This window comes from Scyliorhinus canicula, chromosome 2 (assembly GCF_902713615.1).
Source record: "Scyliorhinus canicula chromosome 2, sScyCan1.1, whole genome shotgun sequence".
In the NCBI taxonomy this organism is placed as follows: domain Eukaryota; kingdom Metazoa; phylum Chordata; class Chondrichthyes; order Carcharhiniformes; family Scyliorhinidae; genus Scyliorhinus; species Scyliorhinus canicula.
In genome coordinates this window covers 222,139,527-222,161,480 of record NC_052147.1, presented here as the reverse complement: position 1 = coordinate 222,161,480, position 21,954 = coordinate 222,139,527, and the positions used below count along the sequence as shown (strand labels likewise).

Below are 21,954 nucleotides of genomic sequence, written 5' to 3'. Positions count from 1 at the left end.
GTTTGGCCCGCTGACCCTGAGGTGCGCTGGTATCAAGAAGGGGAGATTCCGAAAGGCCGGTCACTTCCAGGCTCTCCTGTGTGGAAGGCCCCAGAAGGTGCTCCAGCCATTCCTCCTCCTTTTGAGTGCTTGTAGGCTCCGGATTACTCCACGGGATGGAGGAACAGCTGCAGTGAGCTCCAGAAACCGCAATGTCATCTGGCGGTGCCAGTCCTGGAGGCTAACCATTGTCTGGTCCAGTCCTCCAAGACTGAGCCATGCCTCAGGAGTTCAACAGTCATAGATCTGACATCTTGCCCCAGGCTTTCCACTGCAGATGCCTCCCTTGCAGTTTTGGCTTGGGTGCCACACATGGCTGGCAACATCTCCTCTGACAGGAAACTTTGGGACTCTTCCATTCAGCCTTGAAGTTGCAGCAATGTCCCTGACAAAAAAGGGCTAAAAGGGGTCATGAAATATCTTTGGCTAACAGGGTTAAGGAAAATCCCAAAGCCTTTTATTCATATGTAAGGAGTAAGAGGGTAACTAGGGAAAGGATTGGCCCACTCAAAGACAAGAGAGGGAATTTATGCGTGGACTCGGAGGAAATGGGTGAGATTCTTAATGAGTACTTTGCATCGGTATTCACAAAGGAGAGGGACAAGACGGATGTTGAGGCTAGGGATGGATGTTTAAATACTCTAGGTCAAGTTGTCATACGGAAAGGGGAAGTTTTGGGTATTCTAAAAGACATTAAGGTGGACAAGTCCCCAGGACCGGATGGGATCTATCCCAGGTTACTGAGGGAAGCAGGGTCGAAATAGCTGGGGCCTTAACAGATATCTTTGCAGCATCCTTGAGCACGGGTGAGGTCCCGGAGGACTGGAGAATTGCTAATGTTGTCCCTTTGTTTAAGAAGGGTAGCACGGATAATCCAGGGAATTATAGACCTGTGAGCTTGACGTCAGTGGTAGGCAAACTGTTGGAGAAGATACTGAGGGATAGGATCTATTCACATCTGGAAGAAAATAGACTTATCAGTGATAGGCAGCATGGTTTTGTGCAAGGAAGGTCATGTCTTACAAATCTAATAGAATTCTTTGAGGAAGTGACAAAGTTAATTGATGAGGGAAGGGCTGTAGATGTCATATACATGGACTTTAGTAAGGCGTTTGATAAGTTTTCCCGTGGCAAGTTGATGGCAAAAGTGAAGTTGTATGGGGTTCAGGGTGTACTAGCTAGATGGATAAAGAACTGGCTGGGCAACAGGAGACAGAGAGTAGTGGTGGAAGGAGTGTCTCAAAATGGAGAAGGGTGACTAGTGGTGTTCCACAGAGATCCGTGCTCGGACCACTGTTGTTTGTGATCTACATAAATGACCTGGAGGAAGGTATAGGTGGTCTGATTAGCAAGTTTGCAGATGATACTAAGATTGGTGGAGTTGCAGATAGCGAGGAGGACTGTCAGAGAATACAACAAAATATAGATAGATTGGAGAGTTGGGCAGAGAAATGGCAGATGGAGTTCAATCCAGGCAAATGCGAGGTGATGCATTTTGAAAGATCAAATTCAAGAGCGGACTATATGGTCAATGGAAGGGTCCTGGGGAAAATTAATGTACAGAGAGATCTGGGAGTTCAGGTCCATTGTACCCTGAAGGTGGCAACGCAGGTTGATAGAGTGGTCAAGAAGACATACAGCATGCTTGCCTTATCGGACGGGGTATTGAGTACAAGAGTTGGCAGGTCATGTTACAGTTGTATAGGACTTTGGTTAGGCCACATTTGGAATACTGCGTGCAGTTCCGGTCGCCACATTACCAGAAGGATGTGGATGCCTTGGAGAGGGTGCAGAGGAGGTTCACCAGGATGTTGCCTGGTATGGAGGATGCTAGCTATGAAGAAATGTTGAGTAGATTAGGATTGTTTTCATTGGAAAGACGGAGGTTGAGGGGGGACCTGATTGAGGCAAACAAAATTATGAGAGGTATGGACAGGGTGGATAGCAACAAGCTTTTTCCAAGAGTGGGGGTGTCAGTTACAAGGGGTCACGATTTCAAGGTGAGAGGGGGAACGTTTAAGGGAGATGTGCGTGGAAAGTTTTTTACGCGGAGGGTGGTGGGTGCCTGGAACGCTTTACCAGCGGAGGTGGTAGAAGCGGGCACGATAGCATCATTTAAGAGGCATCTAGACAGGTATATGAACAGGCGGGAACAAAGGGAAAGTAGACCTTGGAAAATAGGAGACAGGTTTAGATAAAGAATCTGGATCGGCGCAGGGTGGGAGGGCCGAAGGGCCTGTTCCTGTGCTGTAATTTTCTTTGTTCTTTGTTCTAACCCCTCTTGGTATTCCCGGCTCTGGCTAAACAGCTAAGAGCTGAACAAGTCCAGAGACACAGCACCTTGCTGGGACACAGTTGTGTCCTGGGATGCAGCAGAACTCTGACTGTCCTACCCCTGGAATGTTCCTGCTTTCACCTGTTGTGCATCAGATGCAGTGTGTTGCTCACCAGAACTTGGCCCAGAAGCCTGCCTGTTAAGTTGGCTCACCAAAATGTGTGTCCTTAAGATGGTGGATGATACGTGTGATAGCTGTGATGATTCATCAGTGTCTTCTTCCAAGGGCTTTCGAGGGTGGGTGATATGACATTGCTCGTTAATGGGCGAGGCTTTTTGGTTAATGTTCCTGCAAAGCAAGGGTCGTGGTTTTAGTATAAGGCCTGGTTAAAGATTTGTATAACAAAGCATCTGCATGAAGGTGCAGTGGTTCCTCACTGTTCTCTGACAGGCCAACCTCACTCTCAGTGCAGGCCGGCTCCTACTCCTCCCCTGTAAGCTCCTTGGCCCGCTCTTCTAATGGAGTCAGAATCCTGAGCTCAGGCATTCCACCTCCCATTTTCTCTGTCTCTCCGGTTGTGTGTTATCTTCTCCTGCAGAGACACAAAAGAAGATTAGGTGAGCTGGCTGCCTGTCGGGTCAGAGGCCGAGGACAGCTGGCATGTGTGGGCACTGTGCCGAAGCAAGAGATGTTCTGATGAGGAGTGCTGGGGGAAGTGGTTTGAGGATCATGCTAAGAGGTTGGGTGCTGAAAGCTTTGAGGTGGTGTCTTGTGGGTTCCAGATGGTATTCCAGGTGTGACAGGAGGGTGGAGTGCCAAGAGGAGTCAGGGAGTCCTTACCCTTGCTGATTGTAGAAGGTCATCCATCTTCTTTTTTTAATAGAAACATTTTATTGGGGTATTTATGGTTTTACAACAACAAAATAAACAATGTACATTAATTTATAAACATAGTGCAAAAGCTGTCTTCCTCCCTTACAGGTCCCATATTTACTAACCCCCTACTCTAAACTAAGCTAACCCCCCACCCCCTTCTGCTGACGGTTAATTTTCAGCAAAGAAGTCGACGAATGGCTGCCACCTCCGGGCGAACCCTAACATTGACCCTCACAAGGCGAACTTGATTTTCGCCAGACAGAGAAAGCTAGCCATGTCAGTTAGTCAGGTCTCCGACTTCAGGGGCTTTGAGTCCCTCCAAGCTAATAATATCCGTCTCCGGGCTACCAGGGAAGCAAAGGCCAGAACGTCTGTCTCTTTCTCCTCCTGGATTCCCGGATCTACCGACACTCCGAAAATTGCCACCTCTGGACTCGGCGCCACCCTTGTTTTTAACACCTTGGACATGACATCCACAAACCCCTGCCAGAATCCACTCCATTTTGGGAATGTCCAGAACATGTGGACATAGTTCGCTGGCCCTCCCGCACACCTTGTGCACCTATCTTCTACCCCAAAGAACCTGCTCATCCAGGCCACTGTCATGTAAGCCTGGTGAACAACCTTGAATTGTATCAGGCTTAGCCTGGCACATGTTGTGGACGTGTTAACTCTACGCAATGCGTCCACCCACAGACCATCCTCTATCTCCCTTCCCAACTCTTCCCACTTGCGCTTCAGCTCCCCAGTCTGCGTCTCCTCTGACCCCATGAGTTCCTTGTAAATGTCAGAGACCCTCCCATCTCCCACCCACACTCTAGAAACTACCCTGTCCGGTATCCCCCTTGGTGGTAGGAGCAGGAAGGTTGAAACCTGCCTGCGTAGGAAGTCCACACCTGGAGGTACCTGAATTTGTTTCCCCTTACCTATCCAAATTTCTCCTCCAGCACCCTCAGGCAAGGAAAGCGCCCTTCTATAAACATATCCCCCATCCTCTCAATCCCTGCTCTCTGCCATTTCCGAAACCCTCCATCCATCCTTCCCGGGACAAGCCAGTGATTATTACAGATTGGAGATTACACCGATGCTCCCACCGCTCCCATGTGCCTCCTCCATTACCCTCAGGGCCGCCACCACCACGGGGCTGATAGAGTACCGTGACGGCGGGAATGGCAGAGGCGCTGTTATCAACGCACCCAAGCTGTTGCCCTTGGATGAAGCCGCCTCCCTCACCGACCCTTCCCCCACCACCCACTTCCTGATCATGGCTATATTCGCCGCCCAATAGTAGTTACTGAAGTTTGGCAGCGCCAGCCCGCCCTCTCCCTGGCTCCGCTCAAGCATCCCCTTTTTTACTCGCGGGATCTTGCCCGCCCATACAAAGCCAGTGATGACCTTATTGACCCGTTTAAAAAAGGACGGCGGAATAAAGATGGGGAGACACTGAAACACAAACAGGAATCTCGGGGGCAGCACGGTGGCCTAGTGGTTAGCACAACCGCCTCACGGCGCTGAGGTCCCAGGTTCGATCCCGGCTCTGGGTCACTGTCCGTGTGGAGTTTGCACATTCTCCCCGTGTCTGCGTGGGTTTCGCCCCCACAACCCAAAAATGTGCAGAGTAGGTGGATTGGCCACGCTAAATTGCCCCTTAATTGGAAAAAATAATTGGGTAATCTAAATTTATAAAAAAAATATAAAATAAAATTTTTTAAAAAGGAATCTCGGGAGGACCATCATTTTCACTGTCTGCACCTTCCCAGCTAGTGACAACGGGAGCGTGCCCCATCTCCGAAAATTGTCCTTCATTTGGTCTACTAGTCGCGTCATTTAGCTTGTGCAGCCGTTCCCATTCCCGCGCCACCTGGATGCCTAGGTACCGAAAGCTTCCCCCTACCACCCTAAACGACAGCTCCCCCAATTGCCTCTCCTGCCCCCTTGCCTGGACCGCAAACATCTCACTTTTCCCCATATCTAGTTTATACCGGCCAAATTCCCCCAGAATCCTCATAATTTCTTCCATCGCCTGCAGTGGATCCGAAACATATAGGAGCAGGTCGTCTGCGTAGAGCGAGACTCTATGTTCCACTCCCACCCCCCCCCGGATGTTGTCCTATTCGTCCGTACGCTCGCAATAGGAGCCTAATTCAACAACCTGACCCAGTCAATATAGCCCCGCCCAAATCCGAACCATCCCAGTACATACCACAGATATTCCCATTCTACCCGATCAAAAGCCTTCTATGCGTCCATTGTGACCACTAGCTCCACCTCCCTACCTTCCGGGGGCATCATGATCACATTTAACACCTTCTTACATTGGCCACCAACTACCTTCCCTTCACAAACCCCGTCTGATCCTCCCCAATAACATCCGGGACACAATCCTCAATCCTAGAGGACAAGATTTTGCCCAGCAGTTTGGGGTCCACATTCAATGGGGATATCGGCCTCTAGGACCCACACAGCTCCGGGTCCTTATCCCGCTTCAGGATCAATGTGATTGTGGCGTGGGACATCGTCGGGGGAAGTACCCCCTCTCTCCCGTGCCTCATTGAATGTCCTTATCAACAGTGGCCCCAATATCCCAGAGACGTTTTTGTAGAACTCCACTGGGTACCGGTCCGGCCCCAGGACTTTACCCGACTGCATGGCCTTCATACCCTCCGCTATCTCTTCCAACGCGATCGGGGCCCCCAGACCTTCTACTAACCCCCCGTCCACCTTCGGGAAATTCAGCCCCCCTAAAAGTGCCTCATCTCCTCTGCCCCGCTGGGGGTTCCGACCCATACAGTTGACTGTAAAAATCCTTGAACTCCTTATTCACCCCTGCTGAGTCTCCAACCAGGCTCCCGACCCCATTCTTTACTTTCCCTATCTCCCTTGCTGCCTCCCTCTTTCTCCGCTGCTGGACAAGCATTCTGTTGGCCTTCTCCCCATGCTCATAGATCGACCGCCTCGCCTTCCTCAGCTGCTCTACCGCCTTCCCTGTAGTTAACAAGCCAAATTCCGCCTGTAGCCTCCGTCATTCCCATAAAACCCTTGCCTCTCGGATCTCCGCATACCTCCTGTCGACCTGCAATATCTCCTTTATCAGTCGGTCCATCTCTGCTCTGTCTACCTTCAGCCTGTGGGCCTATATCGAGATCAGCTTCCCTCTAACCACTGCCTTCAATGCCTCCCAGACCACCGCTGCCGAAACTTCACCTATGTAGTTGACGTCCAGGTAGTTCTGAATACATTTCCTCAGCCGCCCGCACACATCTTCGTCAGCTAAAAGTTCCACGTTCAGCCTCCAGTGCGGACGCTGGCTACTCTGCTTGTTAACCTGTAGGTCAACCCAGTGCGGGGCATGATCTGAGATTGTGATCGGCGAATACCCCATGTCCACCACCCCTGTCAGTCGAGCCCTGTTCAAAATTTTAAAAAATCAATCCGGGAGTACACTTTATATACGTGTGAGTAGAAGGAAAACTCCTTCACTCTTGGCTGCCCAAATCTCTATGCCCCCCCCCCCCCCCCCCCCCCATCTGCTCCCATCTGCTCCATGAACCCCTTAGCTCCTTTGCCAAGAAGAATCAGGCAACATGCCTCAATGACTACTGTCTGGTGGCCTTGACATCAATCATTGTGAAGTGCTTCGAGAGGTTCACCATGAGACACATCAACTCCATGCTCCCAGAATGCCTTGATCTACTGCAATTCGCATACCGCCACAATCAGTCCAGAGCAGACGCTATCTCGCTGGCCCTACACTCATCCCTGGAGCATCTCAACAACAATTCCTATGACAGGCTCCTTTGACTACAGCTCCACCTTCAACACCATAATCCTAGTCAAGCTCATATAAAAACTCCAAAACCTAAGACTTTGCTCCCTCCTCTGCAGCTGGATCCTCAATTTCCTGACGCATAGACCATAGAATCAGTAAGGATAAACAAAACACTTCCTCCATGATAGGCCTCAATACCAGGGCCTGAAGGCTGTAAATTTAGCTCCTATTCCCTATACACACACTTTATTCCCTATACACACACAACTGTGTGGCAAGGGTTGGCTCCAATTTCATCTACAAGTTTGCTGATGACATGACCAAAGTGGGTTGCATCTCAAACAACGATGAGTCAGAAGACAGGAGGAAGATAGAGAATCTAGTGGCATGGTGTAGCGGCAACAATCTCTCCTTCAATGCAAACAAAACTAAGGAGCTGGTCATTGACTTCAGGAAGCAACGTATCATACACACCCCTGTCTGCATCAGTGGTGCCGAGGTCGATGGTTGACATCAAATTCCGAGCTGTGCACATCACCAACAATCTGTCCTGGTCCACCCACGTCGACGCTACGATCAAGAAAGCGCAACAACGCCTATTCTTCCTCAGGAAATTAGAGAAATTCAGTACGTCCACATTGACTCTTACCAATTTATGCAGATGCACCATGGAAAGCATCCTATCTTGCTGCATCACAGCCTGGTATGGCAACTGCTCAGCCCAAGGCTAAGAAATTGCAGAAAGTTGTGAATGCAGCCTAGTCCATCACGCGAACCTGCCTCCCATCCATTGACTCTGTCACCTCCCACTGCCCTGGGAAAGTGAGCGGCATAATGACTCCTCCCACCCGGGTTATCTCCTACCAACCTCTTCCATCGGGCAGGAGATGCAACAGTCTGAGAACATGCACTAACCGATTCAAAAAGAGCTTCTTGCCCGCTGTTACCAGACTCCTGAATGACTCTCTTATGGACTGAACTGATCTCTCCATGCATCTTCTCTACTGAGTAGTGTTACACTCCATAGGCTTCACCTGATGTCTGTATTTATATTGTATACAGTATTTATGTATGTTCTATGTTTTTTCATGTGTGGAATGATCTGTCTGAACTGTAGCAGACCAATACCTCGGTAAACCCAAATACAAAATTGTTACAAAGTGCCTAAAGATTGCAATCTGGATCACACCCCTGAGGCCAGCAGGAATCCCCGATTTTATCACGGAAAATGTAAATAACAGGATATAACCAAACATGTGATCAGCCAAATCTTGACTAGGCCTTTGGTGATATGATAGCATGCTCCTGAAACATAGCTTGATTAAACTTCCTTGATCCTCGCCTCTCCAATACCCAACAATCTAAATGCGAAAAACCCAATAGCAGAAGGCCCATGTAGCCCATTCGGGTGGAGAAGCCCAGGCCTGAGTCCTGACCCGAAGGAAGCCAACAGTATGAGTAATATTAGTCAAATTGTAATGGGGCCAACTGGACAGCAATTGTATATTTTGAGATTATCTTTATTTGAGATTAAACAAAGCAGTTTCGCAGGGCTGTTTTCCTATCCTCTATCTCTATTGGAAGGGTCCAAGATGAGCCATACTGAGTTATCCATCCAGCACTTGTAATTAAGATGACTCCCACCTGACCCTGGTTGCTCAGGACATGCAAAAGCAGAGGCCACTGGTTCTCATTTCACTGCCCTTCTGGAAACAGAGCAAGATGTTGACAATTTTTGACCTCCACTATCCAATTTGAAAGAGCTCTCAGTGGGTTTGGGCACTTTTTAGATATTCTAAGGATAAGATAATTAAAGTGCTTTGTCTTGAATATTTCCTCAGGATGTTTAAAAAAATATTTCTGATACATAGCTCATTATAACAGCTAACATTTGGGAACTTCTATATTTTGCAGAATTCAAAACACCTTAATAGCCCTATCTTACAAGAGGAATCGAAAAGGTGTGCTTTATTATCCAATAGTCACGCTCATCATTCCACTGGAAGATGGTACACAAGAACCTGTAATACAAACAATTATGGATTTTTTTGTCAAAAATATCCAGGTGAAGTTCTTCAGAGAAATTGCCTTAATTAGATTTTAAGAAATAAATAGGTGCTACATTAGCTTTGAGGCTTACAGTCGCAGTGATCGTTACTTCTGTATTTGGGAATTGAAATCTTATCAAAGAGCGTATTAAACATGCAGCCATGGCTATGATGAGCTATTGTTATGGTCATGATATTCTGGAACATAAAGATTGAAATTATTCTGTGTTTCATAAATGTGTGAAACAAACCTATTCCAGAAAAAACTGGCAGTCTATTTTGTGGTTTGTAGATGTTTGAACAGCTCATTCTTAAAATAGCTAAATTTCATAGCTTATTACAGTACGTGTTTTTACTTGAAATAGTTCTACACCGAAGTTACAATCCAGATAAAACCAAAAGGTGGCACCAAAGTTATTTTTAATGTATTTGTATTTGTAAAGAAATTATCTGAGAACAGTGTTCTATTACTAGAGGCTAGAACAATTATTTGCGTCCGTCAAAAGAAATGAGGCCTGAAATCCAAATCAGAAATAACATGGATGCTGGGATTTTCTGCTCCTGTTTTTTCCGATTAGGTTTGGCAATGAGACTGGATAATCTTGCGAGGGGCGCATATCACATTTCCCACTGACATAAAAGTGTGACGCGGTTGTCCCGACACCCCCCCCCCCCCCCCCCCCCCACCCCGGCCGCCACACCAGTGATGTAACGGGTTCATCAGGGACATCATTTTCATACATTAACGTCTCATTATCAGGTCTCTGAAATTGAATCATTCCCCTCCGTAAGAAAGTCAATTCACGTTGGCATGAGGGCAGACTGGGGTGAATCGTGACTTGCCTCCCAAGGCGTGCGGCTGGTGGCAGACCTTCCCGTGAGAGTGCATTGCTCGTGGGGGAGGGGAGTCATGTCCAGGCACTAACCGGCAATGCACAGACAATAACTGGGGCAATGTAAGGGGGCGGTTGTGTGGGAGGGCTGGGATTTCCTGGTTAGCATTCGTGCACTGGGGCAGCCTGAAGAATGGCGCCCGTCTTCAAAAAACTAGGTTGCTGGTCTGCCCCGCCAGAATGTGGGGCAGCATGATGGTGCAGTGGTTAGTGCTGCTGCCTCACAGCGCCGCGATCCCAGGTTTGATCCCGGCTCTGGGTCACTGCCCATGCGGAGTTTGCACATTCTCTCCGTGGACATTGTCTCCCGAAAGCCGGAAAATATGTTTTGCGCCAGCCAGATTTCCCAGAACAGTTGACCATGCGAGTGACATAACAGAGTTCCTGGAATTCAAAGTCACGATCCCCATTTGCATGCATTATAATTTCATCAGCAGGCTTCCCTGCAGCAACCTCCTCGCCATGTTGAAAACACCGCCCCTGGCAGTATGATGTCATGTCAGCATGGTTTACAACTGCTTCTTTAGAATGGGGAAGTGGTGAGCTCAACTCCAAGGGAAGTGGTGAGCTCAACTCCGAGGGAAGTTCCCCACCGGCATGGTGGGGAAGGCACCAGAGCTGCGGTGAGTGTGGGGGTGGGGGGGTTGGTGATGAAGACACCAGAGCTACAGTGACGTGGAGGGCAAAGTACATCAGCAGCTATGGGGGTGGGGGGCAGATGGACGGTGGGATTCAGAGGCCAGTGGCCTATCTCGGAGGAGGGGGAATGGTTTGGCCCTTGAAGTGAGGGAAGGACTCATCGTCAAGAGGGGAAGGAAGCTACTTTTAAAGTTCACCCATCCGAAGGCTGATATCTTCTCCTGATATGCCTCTACCGATCTCGAAGGGCTGCAGAACTTCTCAGTCTGCACCAGAGTGTCCGTCTTGATTTATATGCTCAAGCGCTGCAGTGAGACTTGAATCCAAAACTTTGTGATTCAGAGGCAGGAGTACATCCAACTGAGCCATGACTGGCCAGTCGTTTTGGTCGTCTTTTGCATTGCGCCAGCCAAGAGTTTTACTAATACTGTATGACCTGTACTGATGGAATCATTTTTATCACATCAGTAAGGTTTTACAGAATACCTTTCCATCAGTTATCCCAATGCTCATTTATTTATTACTGGGATTCGGTCTGGTAAATTCCATCATGCTGGTTTTATTCTTTCTACAGATAAGTCCATCCATCACAATGCAACATCTGCCTATCCAACCGTTGATACTTTTGCATATGGGAACTACACATACAAACTGATTAAGAAGAATTTAACGTGGTATGAATCAATAACTGAATGCAGACAAAGAAAAACTGAACTGGTCAGCATCACTGATCAATACCAACAAGCTTTTCTCACAGTCATTGTGAATAAGCTGTCACACCCGCATTGGATAGGACTATCCAGCCCAGATGTAGGTCCAAAACTACACTACCATTAATAATGCCAATTATATTGAATAATTAGTGTTTAAAAACAAAGAAAGGCTACAATCCTATTCATGCTCTTGTCATTGTTTGCAGGATGGAAAAAACTTCATTTGGTCAGATGGTAGTGGCACTCTATTCAGCCATTGGGCAGAGGACGTTCCTCACTCATCTCATGATTGTGGGTACATGGATACTAATGGCTACTGGCAGACCACTAGCTGTGAGACTCAACTTCAAGGAGCTTTCTGTCAAGTTTTGCAAAGTAAGAATTCAGCTTCAAAACCTTTTAATTCTGAGGTCCGCATTTTGGGAGGACGATAGTGGTGAGGCCAACACTGCTCTCCATTAAAACGGAACAAATCAGGCAGCAAAATCCAACATCCGCACAAGAACAAATAAACAGAGATAACCCGCTCCTGCACAAAACCGGCTGTAATAGTCTTCAGCGATAGACTCAGGACTATATGTCAGCTGGGGTGAGGGCTGTGATTGGAAATTAGTGGGAATAGAAATGAGGGAACATGACATTGGTCTTGTGGATGAGTTGAGTCTGTAGAGGGCAATTGGGAACGTTATGGTGGGGGTGAGGGGTATAAAGAAAAAAAGAGAGAGAGGCAGAGGTACAGAACTCTGAAAGTCAGGGTCAAATCCAGCCCAAACTGAAAGAATGGGCACAATTCTCCCAAAGTGGTCGCTGGCAAGAATCAAGGTGTGATTCCCATCGGGTGGTTCGGCATGATAAAGATTGCAATTCACCCACACTTAGAAATTTATTTGGCGCTTGGGAACTGTGCCCCGAATGAGATGTCCAGGACCTGCAGACGCCAGCAGGTCCAGCTCGTCTGAGATCTCAGCGCCATTTTTAAAGGGTGGCCCATCTCAGACTAATGTTCTGGTTTCCACCACCTCCCCCCTGCTTTTCGCTGGAAAAGGACCCCCACTCTTCTCTCGAGCAGCGAACCACCCTGAAGCGTTGTCATCAGGCTGCCCCCATGGTCAGGATCAAGGTGCCACAATCTATGGTACCAGCGCCCCCACACCCCTGCCCCAGGTGAACGACAGTTTGTTATTGGGGTCGTTAAATGCCCCACCTTCATGGCTCTCTCCCCCCCCCCCCCCCCACTTTGGGCCCCACCCAGGCGGTGCCAGGGGACAGTGCGAGGTCTCTGCCATGCCAGACCTTGACCACCCGAGGGCTACAATTGCCTCCGAGTACCCCGTTATGGTTACCATGTCTGGTGTCCGTTTATGGTGATCAGTAGTGATTCGCGCCAGCTTCTCGTTACGCCGGCGAGTGGGAAAATTCCAGGAGGCAGGAGAATCCGAATTAAAACAGATCTTGCATTTTTAAATGAAGGTTCAAATATAATAATCTGGTTCATGTCCAGCAAGGGCATGAACCAGATTGCACCAGCTGGAGTTGGAAACTGTTTGGTGCCCGGTGCAAATCCCGTTTTGGGCCTCTGCTGAAAATCTGATATAGCAAAATTTGCGCCGGGCTCAACGCAGCCAGAGAATTGCCCCCAATGTACATCTTTTTAATCTGCTGGTTGTATGCAATGAGTTCGTGCAAAACCTTGCAGCAGTTATTGAGGAGAAGTCCAAGATAGATGACCTATGGAAAGTGTTTATTATAAAAAGAAAAGACCTTTACTGTTGCCAATTTTGTTGGCAACAAAGACAGAATGGTTACAGCTTTGCTGAATTAAATCAAATTCCCACAGATGCCTTCATGGTTAAGGGAGTACCTGTATCTAGAGTGTTTTGGAGCAACACAGACCAGTTAGCTGATCTCAGCTCAACGTAGCGGCAGAAGTTGAACTTGGGATGGGAATTAATGGAGCCCATTGAGCAGGCTAGTGGGTGGCTGGGTCTGCATAATTGTGGGGGAGGCTGCACAGCCCATTCACACTGGCAGGAAAACTACCCCCCACTTAGTCATTGGCACCAAATGGACCACGACAACTATATTCTTCCACTGCAACATCAGCTCCAGCCCTGAGCAGATGTCATAAATTCTGGCACCAGGCAGGCAACACGACCTTTGGGACGCATGCTCTCAAATGCAGAGAAATGTATCCCTGTAACTTTACAGTCCCCCTACTACAACTACATTCCTTTTAAATACCTCTAATTGAATGGATCCCTGCACCATAGCGCCGTGCCCAATGTGTTCATCCTCCTGCAATCCCTTATGTTATCTGCACATGCTGCAAGAACCTTGAACCTGTTGGCCCATTGCAAGGACTGAAGCTCCTCCATTGGATCCACATATCTTCCTCACTCACAGTCACATTATCCTGTCTTTGACCACAGTCCAATTCAAAGCACCAGCCCTGAGCGATGTGACTGCCTCCTGAAACAAAATGCTCAGGTAACTTTTCCCCTCCCTGAGGTATTGCAGTGTCGAGGTTCAGAAACCAGCTCATCAACTTGGAGCTGAAATTCCTCAAATTCCAGACACTTACTACAGATGTGGTTGCTGTGAATCACACAGATGTCCACCAGCTCCCAGATGATATACCTGCTACACACTACCAGCCCTGCCATCTTTACCATTTATTTAACAAATTAGGTTTAGAAATATCACTTGTCTGTAGTAGTAGCAAGTGGTTTAATGAATTGGACAATAAATTTTACACAATTATTATATCTCCCCAGTATCCATTGAAATTACTGCCCCCATTTATAGAGAGAGGAAAAAAACTTAGAACTCGCTAATCACTCACCACTCACCTAATTCATATTTCTGAATTTCATCTGACTCCCTCTTTCAGATCGCTCCTTTATGGTAAAGGTCAGAAGAGCACCTTTACCCACACTGTACTAAATTCCCTCACTTGCCAAATTCTCAAGCTTACACTCTGTCCCAAGCTGCACTCAAGTCACAAGCTGCTATCTTTGTTCTTGCTAACTTTGCTTAGCAAGGCCACCTGTATTTATATTGGCTGATATTCTCCAGAGTTGAGTCAGACATTGCTGACTCGAGAAACCAGTTTAAGCTAACTCCCTAATTAACTAACTGCAGCTACCTCTCCAGCAAGGAGCTTCTTTTTGCCTGAGGAAGAGACTTAACTTTAACAGTAAAAGTGTAGTTGAATGATAAATGTCAACTTGACCAGATGTTAGAAATAGATTAGCCCTTGAAGCTCACTCACTTACCAAATTCCCAGGCTTACATTCCTGTCTCGAGCTGCACTCAAGCCACAAACTGCTATCTTTGTGCCTCCTCTCAATTATCAGCAAAATGGTAGAAAGTGTCATAAATAGCGCAATCAATCGGCATGTACAGAGTAAAAGTGTGTACACAGTCAAAGATGTGCAGGTTGGATGGATTGGCCATGCTGAATTGCCTCTTCGTGTCCAATGACGTGCAGGTTAGGTGGTGTTATTGGGTTACGGGGATGCTCTTTTGGATGGCCGGTGCAGACTCAATGGGCCAAATGGCCTCCTTCTGCATTGTATGGATTCTATAGAATACCCTGCTCGCCTATACTTAGTTTGTGTTCTGCCAGTGCCACTTAGCTGCTGACCCCATTCCAGCTTTGTTCCAAACATAAAGAAAAGAGCCGAATTCCAGAGAGTGGTAAGAGTGACTGTCCTTGCCATCACAGCAGCATTAGACTGAGTGCAGCAACAAAGAGCCTTGGTAAAATTGAAGTCAGCAAAATCAGGAGGAAAACTCTCCAGTCGTTGGAGGCATATCTAACATAAAGGAAGATGGTTGTGGATCTTGGAGGTCAATCATCTCCGCTTAGGACATTGCAGCAGCAATTCCTGAGGGTAGTGTCCTAGGCTGACACACCTTCAGCTACTTCATCAATGACTTTCCCTCCATCATAAAGTCTGACAGAAGGATGTTCGCTGACGATTGCACAAAGTTCAGTCCCATTCTCAGCTCCTCAGATACTGAAGCAGGTATGCTCATATGCAGCAAGACCCGGACAATATCCAGGCTTGAGCTGATAAGTGACAAGTAATATTCGCACAATGCAAGTACCAGGTATTGACCATCTCCAGAACCTACCCATCTCCCCTTGGCAAATGCCAGCGTTGTCTCTGATGTCCACATCCCATGAAAGAACAAAAAAAACTGATCAAGGTTATTTTGAAGCCAAGGCCTTATTTAAATACCAGAGAGCGATGGTGCAAAATGGATTGAGACTGGCAATATTGTCCAGCCAGCATAACTTTAAGGGGGAAAGTCCAAAGTAGCAGAGCACTGGTTCCCTCTGCCCTGACCCCAGATCTCTCCCCATTACCATCTGCCCACCACCACAGCCCAAAATAAATACCTTTCTGAGGCTGTCTCCAAGTGATTGGAGAGTGCATGATGTACAATCCACCAAAATTATGCCCCCAAATTGTAATCAAAGTCCATTTTAGAACAACTATTTGCCTATTCTAAGCAACTACCACTTGAAATAGCTGAGTGCTTTTGCTGCCCAATGGCAGACTTCTATAAAAGTGGTGGAAGCAGGAGTTCAGGCATTAACAAGGCAGAAACTAGTTATGGGACTACTATTTATTCATTCACATCCATTTAGCCAAGTTAATATCAGTTCCTCTGGTATGAGAAGAGGGTCTGTGAATTGAATATTTCTAATTATTGTTTACAGCTGCAACATTAAGCTCCCCAGCTTACAAAATGGAGTGCCCAAATGCAGATAAAGATTTGCCCTGGATTCCATTCCGTGACAATTGTTATCTTTTTGACCTGGTTTTATACAATACTTCAAGCTTAACAATGGAAGAAGCTAAACAAGTTTGCGGAAATCTGGGTAAGACATTCCACCCTGAGAAACATAGCATAAAATCTAATATACTGTTCACGTTGGTGTAAATTTGTGCTGATGTAGAGCTGCAGCTGGTGTACTATATTTTACAGTACTTTTGAAGTTGTGGCAAATTTACAAGTGTTTAAATCATCCTACAGTTGTAGATCATAATTCTCATCTATTATACATTTTAATGTATTTTTCTGTTGTAAGCGATTTATGACGGCAAAAAGGTCCGACGCTAATAACTTCTAGTCAAGTTTCCCTTTCACCTTATAATTTTTCAGATGTTTTCAAGCTCAGGACATACAATGCTAAAGATCATTGCCTCATGCTCTCCTTTGTGTCAGTGACGTAAAAATTTAATTCATATATTTAGTACATATATTGTCCATCAAACATCCATTCATCTGTCACTATAAAGGTTGTGTATTAATTTTAATCAACCGGTGACTGAAGTTCCCTTGATTAGGCATTAAGATTTCACTATTGCTCAATTACTCCCCAAGTGGTAAAGTATGTTTTGGAGCCCATGACAAGATTTACTTGCTTTTTCTTCCATGCTGCTTGCCTCGCTGCTCCCTCTCTGCTCCCACTTGTTAACCCAGTGACCCATTCTTTGAGCAGCACCAAGCAGAAATGTGGGTTGAGACCTGGACCTTTGCCCAGATAATTGCACATCCAACCCACAATAAAGCTGTTGACAGTGAAGGCTCAAAACAGCTGGGTTTTTTTGTGTCCTATCTGCCGTATATGATGTGGTCTGGAGGGATCAAAGAATCAAAAGAATTTACAGAGCAGAAGGAGGCCATTCAGCCTATCAAGTCTGCACCAGCACTTGGAAAGAGCACCCTATGTTAAGTAATGGGTTAAGAGCCATTCCAATTACTTGCCTCATTGATGTTAAGTATCCAATAATTGACACTGATATGTAAAGAGGCTTCAGGTGGCCTTTGTGTCAGATGCAACAGTTTTAGATAGAGGATCTGGATCAGCACAGGCTTGGAGGGCCGAAGGGCCTGTTCCTGTGCTGTAATTTTTCTTTGTTCTTTGTGATGTAATGAGAGAGTTTCGTGCAGAGTCTGTTAAAGTGAAATAAAGCTGTTTGTGAAAAGGAGCAGAACCTTTGACTCTTTATTCAACAGCAGCTAAACGTCTAACATCCTACTTAAGCCCAAGCCTTCACCATTGCCCCGTAACCTGACCTAACCTTTTGGACAATAAGGGCAATTTATCATGGCTAATACACCCAATCTGCACGTTTTTGGACTGTGGGAGGAAACTGGAGCACCCGGAGGAAACCCACGCCGACAAGAGGAGAAAGTGCAAACTGCACACAGTCACTGCTGGTCGGAATTGAACCTCGTAGCTGTGAAGAAGCAGGGTTCACCACTGTGCCACCGTGCTGCCCTATAGTCTATACTGCTGAAAATGTCTAGTATAGTAGCCTGCAAGCCAATATTGTACCTGTGGGCAGCCACACGCTCCAACCAGAAGTTCCCAGTTCACCTCTTAATGCTGATAAGTAGTCCTCGACTCCACTGGCTCAGTCTTGTCATCATCAGAGGAAATTTGAATAGTTCAGATGATTTTGCAATAGTGATCCAAGCAAGAACTCTTACCCAAATGGAATGACGGCTTGGAAAAGAGTTGAAAACACTTGATGCCGATTATAAGTTGCGACAGCTTTGTACAAATACTCAGAATATGTTTTTTTTCTGCATTTCATTTGAAAAACCAGCATGAAAAGAAACACCTCAGTGCTCCAATCTGTGGTCCTGGCAAGGGGATGGAGTAGCTCTGAATCATAGTGACACAGCATTAACTACAGCCAAGATAAAGATAACGATTTACTTAATCCACAAATTGACTGGGACCAGTTGGTTGTTACACCCTACTGACACCCACCTTGTTTTTTTCATTGCAAAATATTGCACCAGTATGAGCATGAAGTGTTTATACGGCACAGTGGGAACCATCAATAGGTGCTGAAAACAACCCAAATAGCCAAGCTTCCTGTACTGCTGTAAGAAGTCTTACAACACCAGGTTAAAGTCCAACAGGTTTGTTTCAAATCACTAGCTTTCGGACCACTGCTCCTTCCTCGGGTGAATGAAGAGGTAGATTCCAGAAACATTTATATAGACAAAGTCAAAGATGCAAGACGATACTTTGAATGTGAGCATTTGCAGGTAATTAAGTCTTTACAGAGCCAGAGAGAGGGGTAACCCCAGGTTAAAGAGGTGTGAATTGTCTCAAGCCAGGACAGTTGGTAGGATTTCGCAATCCCAGGCCAGATGGTGGGGGTGAATGTAATGCGACATGAATCCAAGGCCCCGGTTGAGGCCATACTCGTGTGCGGAACTTGGCTATAAGTTTCTGCTCGGCGATTCTGCGTTGTCGCGCGTCCTGAAGACCGCCTTGGAGAACGCTTACCCAGAGATCAGAGACTGAATGCCCTTGACTGCTGAAGTGTTCCCTGACTGGAAGGGAACATTCCTGCCTGGCAATTGTCACGTGATGTCCGTTCATCCGTTGTCGCAGCGTCTGCATGGTTTCGCCAATGTACCACGCTTCGGGACATCCTTTCCTGCAGCGTATGAGGTCGACGACGTTGGCCAAGTCACATGAGTATGTAACGCGTACCTGGTGGGTAGTGTTCTCACGTGTAATGGTGGTACGTCCTATTGGCACGTCTTGCAGAGATTGCCATGGCAGGGTTGTGTGGTGTCGTGGTCGCTGTTCTGAAGGCTGGGTAGTTTGCTGCAAACAGTGGTTTGTTTGAAGGCAAGTAGTGGGGGTGTGGGGATGACATTGGCAAGATGTTCGTCTTCATTGATGACGTGTTGAAGGCTGCGAAGAAGATGTTGTAGTTTCTCTGCTCCAGGGAAGTACTAGACGATGAAGAGTACTCGGTTGTGTCCCGCATTTGTCATCTGAGGAGGTCGGTGCGGTATTTTCCTGTGGCACGTTGGAACTGTCGATCGATGAGTCCAGCGCCATATCCCTTTTGTACGATGGCAAGCAGGAATATTCCCTTCCAGTCAGGGAACACTTCAGCAGTCAAGGGCATTCAGCCTCTGATCTTCGGGTAAGCGTTCTCCAAGGCGGCCTTCAGGACGAGCGACAACGCAGAATCGCCGAGCAGAAACTTATAACCAGAGTATGACCTCAACCGGGACCTTGGATTGATGTCGCATTACATGGTTTTATGAGGGCCACGAAGAATCCAGCATGAGTTGATGGATAGAAAGAAATAACATTTATTTACAATAACATATATATACAACTGCAGCAACTCCCTTGCTGCTCACTCCTCTCTAGCTGGTTTCAAACTGGCCAGCTTTATTTATGCAGGGAATTTGCTAATGATTTCTCCTCCCCCCCCTCTCGTTGGGGAAGCTCATACTCCCAAAGGATTGTGGGATTGCCATTAGTCCCCAGCCAGTGGTAAGCAGGCAGGTTATAACACATGGCTTGAGACAATTCACACCTCTTAAACCTTAACCACTCTCTGGCTCTGTAAAGACTTAATTACCTGCAAATGCTCACATTCAAAGCATCATCTTGCATCTTTGACTTTGTCTATATAAATGTTTCTGGAACCTACCTCTTCATTCACCTGAGGAAGGAGCAGTGCTCCGAAAGCTAGTGTTTGAAACAAACCTGTTGGACTTTAACCTGGTGTTGTAAGACTTCTTACTGTACTCACCCCAGTCCAACGCCGGCATCTCCACATCATGGTTTAAATATGCTGTCATTCCTCTCAAAGGAGAAGCAGCAACAATTCTAGAATACAACCAAGTCTTAGCAAACTCAGACCTACTTATTACAGATGTTGGATGTTGGAAATCAGCAGGATCAAGAACCAATATCGCCCGAGTGGAGCTCAGTTTCCAGGCGGACAGCTAATCTAGTATAACCACAATAACTGTTTTAAAAAAAAAATAAAAGCCAACTCTTAGTTTGGTGCTATGCAAATAACTTAACACTTCTTGTCTGGAGGGCACGAAAGTAGTGAGGCTGACGCAGGGAGCCAGACAACAAAAGCTGGCAGTTTCCATTTTCCTGCATTCCTCTCTGCAAAATACAACCCCTCCAACATTACCAGATCATCTTTTCTCAGTGTTTCTTAAGTTTCAACTTGTCTCCCAATTCCCTGCACCCTAGCATCGGTATACGTCACCCCTCAAAGTGCTCGAACACCATAGAATCCCCACCGGGATTCTCTGTTAACCGGCAGCGGGCTGTACCGGTACAAAGGAGTGGCTTGAACCACACCGGCATCGGGCCGCCCGGAAAGGTGCAGAATCCTCTGCACCCTCAGGGGCTAAGCCAGCACCAGTGGGGTTGGCACCGCAGCAGCCGGCGCCGAAGGGCTTGGCACCGTGCCAACCGGCACCGAAGGGCCTCCACGGTTGGTATGAGTTGGCATGGAGGGAAAAAGTGTACCCATGGCACAGGCCCGCCCGCGGATAGGTGGGCCTCAATCGCTGGCCAGGCCACCGTCGCCGCCCCCCCCCCCCCCACCCCCCCCCCCCCCCCCCCCCCCCCCCCCCCCCCCCCCCCCACCCCCCCCCCCCCCCAGGGTCAGATCCCCCCGAGGACTCCACAGGCCGCCCGCAGAGCCAGATCCCGCCGGTAAGGACCTTGTTTGATTTACGCAGTGGGACTGGCCAAAAATGGGCGGCCACTCGGCCCATCGCGGAGCGGAGGATCACTGGGGGGAACCACTGCTAACGGCCCCCGACCGGTGGGACGCGATTCCCGCCTCCGCTGAAAAAACGGTGCCGGAGAATCCAGCAGTCAGGGCAGCGGGGCGAAATTCACGCTGCCCCCCCGGCGATTCTCCAGCCCGGCGGGGGGCGGAGAATCCCACCCGCATTCCCAACAGCCCTGCTCTTGCTCCTGAACTCGACCATTATTCCAGATCTCTGAGACATTACACACAACACAGATTTTGACACTCTTTAGCAGTACTCCTGTTTGACATGATTTCCCTCTCACATCTCAGATACCCTTAGGTTTCCTTCCAGCGCTTGTTAATTTTTTTACATAGAATTTACAGTGCAGAAATAGGCCATTCGGCCCATCGAGTCTGCACCGGCTCTTGGAAAGAGCATCCTACCCAAGGCCAACACCTCCACCCTATCCTCATATCCCAGTAACCCCACCCAACACTAAGGGCAATTTTGGACACTAAGGGCAATTTCTCATGGCCAATCCACCTAACCTGCACATCTGTGGGAGGAAACCGGAGCACCCGGAGGAAACCCACACACACACGGGGAGGATGTGCAGACTCCGCACAGACAGTGACCCAAGCCGGAATCGAACCCGGGACCCTGGAGCTGTGAAGCAATTGTGCTATCCACAATGCTACCGTGCTGCCCCATTTCTTCCCCAGAACCATCAATGCTCTGATCCATGGAATCTCCCTTTCATTGCAGCCAGGACCTAATTTTGAGGATAGGTGTATAATTTACTGCCATTGATAAAGCATTGTCTCGAGAAGCTTTTTTGAACTGTTAAAATGTTAGCCAGAACACTTTTGACTGAAAGGGATTCTCCACATACACTGTTTCTTTACCAAGCTCAAAGAGTTGTCCCTGCTGTGGTAGACTCACTGCAAGTTACCTTGTCAACTTGGACTTTCAGGAGCTTTCTCTTGATTATTTTCCCTGTCCCATTGTAACATATTTACCAGTGTCATTTGATCCATGGCCTGGAATAGAAGCTACTTGTTAATACTATTCACTCCTCTCACTGCTGTGATGACACCTTGAAAATTATTTCTTTAATCTTTCTAA

At 47.4% G+C, this 21,954-nt stretch overlaps 1 protein-coding gene across 1 annotated transcript in view; it reads left to right on the top strand.

Annotated features, from left to right (window-relative positions):
- pla2r1 (phospholipase A2 receptor 1) overlaps nt 1–21,954 on the top strand; it is a 208,688-nt gene that overhangs the window by 170,856 nt on the left and 15,878 nt on the right. The window contains exons 23-26 of the mRNA XM_038789643.1: nt 8,875–9,025; nt 11,115–11,350; nt 11,460–11,628; nt 15,986–16,147. Of these exons, the coding sequence (XP_038645571.1) occupies nt 8,875–9,025; nt 11,115–11,350; nt 11,460–11,628; nt 15,986–16,147 (718 nt within the window). The remainder of the gene's footprint in view (nt 1–8,874; nt 9,026–11,114; nt 11,351–11,459; nt 11,629–15,985; nt 16,148–21,954) is intronic.